Raw genomic sequence first — 7,730 nt, 5'->3', positions numbered from 1 at the left:
TTTCAATTGAATACATTTTGTTATAAAGGCAGCTATATGACTTTTTGTTGCTTTAATGCATGTTGTACATTTTGATGTAAAATACTGTTAATACTGGAAATGATTAAATTCAGTTTACACAGGAACAGGTTAAACATAGAGTGATTATATGATGTTCAAATCACTGTCTGCAGAATCTGCAATAATTGTGGTCCATTAATCTGTCATGTTACATGCTTCATGGGTAAAAATTTATTTTTTGTCAAATATTAATCAACTGTAGCATGAATGTGTCATATGTTTACTTACGGATCAGTCCTGTTACCCTTTACCTCAAAGGATTTTAATATTGGACCATTGTGATAAAAAAATAATTAAACGAATATACTAATAAGACATATTTTTTCCTTTAATGTGTTTTTGTGCCTTTGCAGAACTGAACTGAAGTATGTGAACTTATGGACGCCCATTAAAGAATGATGGCTGATTCATAATTTACTTAAAATATTTCCCAGATTTATGTGTGTGTGTGTGTATACACACCATACATCATACACAGAAATACATAACAATTATTTATTGCAAAACTGTTCAATAAAAATCTAAAAAAGAAGTCAAATAGGCAATGAAGTACAGAAATGTTGGTAAGAATTTACAATAGGGTCCCATTAGTTAATTCAATAACTAACAATGAATGAGTCTTTCTCTTTCTTTCTTTCTTTCTTTCTTTCTTTCTTTCTTTCTTTCTTTCTTTCTTTCTTTCTTTCTTTCTTTCTTTCTTTCTTTCTTTCTTTCTTTCTTTCTTTCTTTCTTTCTTTCTTTCTTTCTTTCTTTCTTTCTTTCTTTCTTTCAACACAACTCATTGTTGACCCAAAGTGCTGTATAATACAACGAAAATCTAAGACAATAGAAAACAATACAGAAAAAAACCCCACACAAAACAATACAAATACCTGTTTGAAAGCTATTGATAATATGTTTTTATGCCTAAAACTTTGTAAAGAGGAAGCAGTTCTTAACTGAAATGTATGTTCGCTATGTTATTCCACTAGGACAAACAACAGTATGTGTATTTGTATTTATTAATCTTTGTTAATGTTGGTTAATAGAAATAAAGCTGTTCATTGTTAGTTCGTGTTAGATCAGGTCCATTAAATATTTACAGACAGAACTTTTGATTTTAGTAATATACTAGTAAATGTTAATTAAAATGAATAAACTTTAAATGTGAGTTCATGTTAAATAATGTAGGTAACTAATGTTAACAAATGGAAACTTAAGTGTTTCCGAAATATCCAAAAATTGTCAACATATAATAATCATGTGTTCTGTTCATTATGTTGTTTTATACGTAGACTAAAAAACATGGCAAATATGATGCTACACAGATTGCATTACCAGAAAGTATAACCACAGTGCAACAGGAATTAACATTATCTATTCCAGCAGATAATATTATCTATTACATTATCTATTCAAACTGACTTCTAGTCAACTGAATGATATAAAAGCAGATATTTTCTGTTGTAACATCAGTGTAAACCTACAAATCATTTATTGTGCAAAGATACATATTTTGATAACTGGTCCATTTCTGAGAGATACTTAGTGTCTTCTTTGATGGGGCTGAATGCTGTCAGTTCCCTTGAATGCTCTCATATCCATTTTGTCTTGCAGAGCGACATCCTACAATACTTTGCATAGAAAAAACAATAAAAATGTTTACTATTCTCTGAACTGTTCTCAGAATTCAATGATGAATGAAATATTATCAGAGGGTGACAAAAAAATCACAGCTTACCTAATGGGTATCATAGAAAGAACAGTGAAGATGCTTGATAGTATGAAGACAAACCCTGGGAAGGTGTCAAGTGTGACTTGATAGATCTTAGTGTAGATGGGTGTGGTGACCAAGCTTGCAAGTTTGAAGGACAACTGGAGCATGACAAAGGTAATGCCTGTGGGAGGAAAAGTAACTCTTCATGAAAATTACAAATGACGTTTCACTAAGTTGTGGAGATCCAAACCGAAGTTTGAGAGGAGCTTGTTCAGCTTGCCAACCCATCACCACCCCAACTATGCCTTTATTTTTAATCTCTTCTACATATCAGTTTCACAGGTTCTGTGCCAACAGGGGGTTGGCTGGTGCGGTCTGTGGTTATGATATATCAGAAGAGTAGGGGGCCAAGCACTGAACCCTGAGGCTCTCCGATATAGTTAGCTGATGAGATTTGAACAGTATGATGAGAACATAGTTAATCTTTAGCAACTAACTGTATTGTATCATTGAGAGTAACATTTTTTTCCCCCAAACCAGTGGTAAAAAGTATCAAACTCACCAAGTAACATGATTAAATGAGGCTTCGTTACATCGCACCGTTTCGAACCTTGGTTGCAAAACATTTTGCATTTGGTTTGTAAAAGGTGTCATTATACATGTTTAGGAGTTTTCATTGCATTTACACCATACCTTTTACCAGCAGGTGCCGCCAGCCTGTGGTGTTTCAAGTGCTTTGAGTGAATCATCATTATCCCATCAACTTACCGCTGAAGTGCCTGAGGTTTCGGTGCTTGGCCCCCTACTCTACTGATATATCAAACTCTAGCTCAACCTGTCAAAAACAGAACTCCTTGTCACCTCAGCCAGCCTATCAATTCACCTCAAACCATCAACTGTTTTTACAACTGGGATCAATGACAATAATTTGTAGAGCAGCGAGGATTAGTTCACTTTCAAATAATAATTACCCTAAGCTTTACTCACCCTCAAGCCAGGTGTATATGACTTTCTTCTTTCTGATGAACACAATCGGAGAAATATTAATAAATATCCTGATGCATCCAAGCTTTATAATGGCAGTGAGCAGGATCAACGAGTATGAGCTGAAGAAAGTGCCTCCATCCACATCTATCCATCATAAACATACTCCACACGGATCTGGGGGGTTAATAAAGGCCTTCTAAAGTGAAATGATGCGTTTGTGTAAAAAAATATATCCATATTTAACAAATTATGAAGTAAAATATCTTTTTTTTTTTTTCACAAACGCATCACTGAGGATCAGCTCATACTTGTTGATCCTCGTTCACTACCATTATACAGCTTGGATGTGTCAGGATATTTATTAATATATCTCAGATTGTGTTTATCAGAAAGAAGAAAGTTATATACACCTAGGATGGCTTGAGGGTGAGTAAAGCTTGGGGTAATTTTCATTTGAAATTGAACTAATCTTTTAAAGGTGCCCTAGAACCAGTTTTTACAAAATGTAATATAAGTCTAAGGTGTCCCCTGAATGTGTCTGTGAAGTTTCAGCTCAAAATACCCCATAGATTTTTTTTATTAATTTTTTTAACTGCCTATTTTGGGGCATCATTAACTATGCACTGATTCAGGCTGCGGCCCCTTTAAATCACACACTCCCTGCCCCCCAAGCTCTCGACTATAATACAGTGCATAAACAAAGTTCACACATCTAATATAACCCTCAAATTGATCTTTACAAGATGTTCGTCATGCATACTGCATGTATGCGTCGGATCATGTGAGTATAGTATTTATTTGGATGTTTACATTTGATTTTGAATGAGTTTGATAGTGCTCCGTGGCTAAAGCTAACATTAAACACTGTTGGAGAGATTTATAAAGAATGAAGTTGTGTTTATGAATTATACAGAATGCAAGTGTTTAAAAATGAAAATAGCGACCGCTCTCTTGTCTCCGTGAATACAGTAAGAAACGATGATAACTTTAACCACATTTAACAGTACATTAGCAACATGCTAACGAAACATTTATAAAGACAATTTACAAATATCACTAAAAATATCATGTAATCATGGATCATGTCAGTTATTATCGCTCCATCTGCCATTTTTCGCTATTGTTCTTACTTGCTTACCTAGTCTGATGATTCAGCTGTGCACAGATCCAGACGTTAATACTGCCTTGTCTAATGCTTTGAACATGGGCTGGCATATGCAAATATTGGGGTCGTACATATTAATGATCCCAACTGTTACGTAACAGTCTGTGTTATGTTGAGATTCGCCTGTTCTTCAGAGGTCTTTTAAACAAATGAGATGTACACAAGAAGGAGGAAACAATGGTGTTTGAGACTCACTGTATGTCTTTTCCATGTACCGAACACTTGTTATTTAACTATGCCAAGGTAAATTCAATTTTTGATTCTAGGGCACCTTTAATTGTTTGTGTTGTATCTATCATTCTTTTTTATGTAGACTTATATTAGAGTTTGTAATTGTTAATTAGTTGATTATTGGATGATAATTTGGATGTCATTATTCTCACCTGTGTATGATTATCATCTGTTCTCCATTTTGTAAGAAAATCATACCTTGACAAAGGCTACTTGTTTTGCCAAAATATATAAAATGTAGTAAAATGTGCTCAAGAGAGTGTGCAGTTATATCTTCTCTTCATCAATTACAATACTAACACCAACTGGGTCGGACAGAACATGGGGGGTTGGTAAACACTGAACCTCTCAACAGCCACCAGATAACAACCAGGTCAGAAATAATAATTTTAAGCTTGCCTCTAAAGCTACTTCTTGTTACTACATGAAAGAATTATAAATATTCTTGCGGCCTCCACCTGTGAATACGGTGACACATAGTTTCACTTCTGTTTTTTTTTTTTTTTTTGCTGTTTTCACTTCATTTTCTGAACACATACACCAGATAGGCTTCATAGCACAGCTACATGAAAAAAACTTTTGAAATGTGGGTCTATTGAAGTCTGAATTTACTTTTGAGGAAAGTTTAGTTTTCCATAAAGTCTGTCTTTGACAGCACCTTATGGAGACCACCCATTTAGGGTACTGACAGAATAAAGAACTGAGACCTACCATATGAGGTTCCCTTGACCTGTTTGGAGAGCAGTGAGCGAATGGTGGGCATTGGAATCAGAGCAAACAGAGTGACAGAGCGGGCTAAAGAAGACAAAAACAAAACCTCAGATCAGAGGAGAATACCAAGTCACAGTAATAAAGTTATTTATAGAGAATTCCTGGTTTTAGCAACTTTTTACAATTATTACATTTACATTTAAATGTGCGTTTGTGGTGTACTCTGACCATGTTAATGCCAGTTTGCTTTTATAGTACTCTACTTTACCTAATTGGACCCAGTTTATATTAGATATCTCTAACTATGTATTTGATGGTCCCTTTTGAACATTCTGTATAAGTAACTTTGCAACTGCATGCCTATTAACTCTCATTAGAGTATTAGTAGACTGTCTGCTTAATATCTTCTAACTCTTTATTGTGATGCTCCTCAACAGACATTCTACTGACTATAAGTAACTTTGCAACTACATGTCAACTTATTCTAACCCTAACCCAACCAGTCTACTAATACTCTACTTACACTCAAGTGAGAGTTAGTAGACATGTAGGTGCAACTTTACTTATAGTCAACAGAATGTGTTAAAGGGACCATCAAAATAAAGTGGAACAAAAAATTGATAGATAGATACTATACTTATTGTGTACACGTTGTTACATTGCACATACATTTAAAGTATTTACATGCAATTACATATGTTGACCATAACCCAACACTAAACCTTCACCTACCTGTATATCCTAACCTTGATAGCAGCAAATGTGAATATGGCAAAACAACACGTATGTAGACAATAGCTATATTGTACCAAATGCTTCATTTTATAGTTTAAGTGTAGTATAAAGATACCTAATATAAAGTGGCACAGCAACATTTACACAATATTATTAAGTCACACTCAAAAGACCTTTAGTAAATATAGTTAGAAATGTCCTGAAACTTTGATTCATGTAAAATCATATTTAAAATATTTATTAGCCTACTGATTACATTTTATGTTTTATAATGCTTATATATTTCACGTAAAGCCTTTATACTTTATACTCAGGCCAATTACATGCTTTATGGAGACCTGAGCATGTGCACTGTTACCAGATATTTTACCTTATATGACTCTTAATGATTGCTTGTTTGCTTTTATTGATGAAACCCAACACAACCTGTTGGATAGCCTAATAGGCGTAATTGTCATTTTTAATAATAGCTATTTGACTTTGATATTTGATATAAAAAAAAAAATATATATATATATATATATATATATATATATATATATATATATATATATATATATATATATATATATATTCCTGTGAAGCTCAAGTAGGCCTAGCATCATTCTCATTGTAGCTAAATAACTTTTTTGGATAATGACTATAATTTATAACTTACCCAAAAAGTACATTGGAGTTGTGGTCACAAATGCCATGAAATAAATCCCAACTGCAAAAGACACCATCCCGACCATGATCATGCTTTCATCTTTAACAGAACATCTTGTGAACATCTTTACACCCAAAAAACTGGTGATGAAGAGAACGAATCCAGCCGCGTTTCCATAACCCACCTCAGTTGCGCCCCAGTTCAGCGGGTCTTTGAGCACATAAGCGGCCAACATCTCCATCCCTCCCGCTACTGCTATATCGTACAAAATTCCACTGACGAAGAGCAAGGCGATGTTTATTTTATCACGGGCTTCCTGGTTTATGATCCCAAAACTTTCCCGTCGCTCCTGCCTTTCTCCAAGCGCTGAGGCATGATCGAACCGCAGGATAAATGCCGCATAGAGCAGGCAGATGAAATACAGTAGCACACTCAAACTAGATAAAATGCCTCCTTGTTTGAAACCTACAGTGTAGAGGTTAAATAAATGACCAGAAGCCAAACTGCCAACGAAACCGGCAATTCCATACACCAGCTCCGTCCTCATGATGCGCACGGACCGCTCTTCCTCACCTGAGCACACCGACACCAGCGCCATTACACCTGCCCAGTATGATGCGAACCCGCCACACAGTCCATGGATCACCGGGACTGCGTACAACACCTGGAGAGGCCATTCCAGTACAATATCCAACAAGAGCAAAGCTCTGGACAGAAAGTAACCAACCAAAGGAACAACTATTGGCACTTTCCTGTAACCTTTGTCTCCAACCTTTGCCAAGAGGATCGCAGGCACGATTGGCATAAACTTAAGCAACATATTGAAGGTCATGTTGAAGTTGGTTATAGCTTTCTGCTCGCTGTCCTGGTCGGTGGCGTTTGCGCATCGTTCTTTAACGACCATTTGGAGAGCGGTGTCAAAAAACGAGCTGGCCACTTGGGCACAGAAAACTAGAGGCGCGATGTATTTACGAAAGGACATCATGAAGTTCATGAAAATAATAGAAACAAAAACTTATTTGATCAGAGTCGATACACTGTAAGAGCTCAGTCTCTCTGGGAGAAGTTCATCGCGTCATTCTGCTATGGGGAAGTTGCACACTGAATACTTTCAGTGGTTAGTCACGTTTCAACCACACGCAAACACATTTACTTCTAAATAATGAGGATATAAAGATTTGTTTAACATAAAGTTACTTAGGCCTATATTTACTTCCTAAAAAAAGGAGATGCGTTTTATTCTAATGCAAATATGTTTCTTAAAAAATAATAACTGGCTATTGCATCCCCAAATGATGCAATATCTGCTTGGTTTGTGTGAACCAGTCAAACAAGATCTCACGTAGAGGAGTACTAGTTAGTGATCTCATTTCATGTCACGAGGAATTTTGTCTTAAAGAGATAGTCTCCCTAATAATAATAACAATAATAATAATCAATTGTCATAATCTACTCGCTCTCATGTTGTTTCTTTTTTAATGGAATTTAATACTATT

General features: G+C 35.3%; 1 protein-coding gene across 1 annotated transcript; it reads right to left on the bottom strand.

Moving 5' to 3' along the window:
* Positions 1-541: 541 nt before the first annotated feature.
* On the bottom strand, positions 542-7,524 carry LOC125255480 (thymic stromal cotransporter homolog). Its single transcript, XM_048170774.1, has 4 exons — positions 6,244-7,524; positions 4,851-4,934; positions 1,781-1,937; positions 542-1,673 (listed from the first exon to the last, which is right to left on the bottom strand). The coding sequence occupies exons 1-4, from the start codon at positions 7,226-7,228 to the stop codon at positions 1,616-1,618; spliced, it is 1,284 nt and encodes a 427-aa protein (XP_048026731.1). The 5' UTR covers positions 7,229-7,524; the 3' UTR covers positions 542-1,615.
* Between the last annotated feature and the right edge of the window lie 206 nt (positions 7,525-7,730).

This window comes from Megalobrama amblycephala, linkage group LG2, assembly GCF_018812025.1.
Source record: "Megalobrama amblycephala isolate DHTTF-2021 linkage group LG2, ASM1881202v1, whole genome shotgun sequence".
Taxonomy (NCBI): Eukaryota; Metazoa; Chordata; class Actinopteri; order Cypriniformes; family Xenocyprididae; genus Megalobrama; species Megalobrama amblycephala.
The sequence above is the reverse complement of the archived record's forward strand: the minus strand, read 5'-3'. Positions and strand labels throughout refer to the sequence as shown.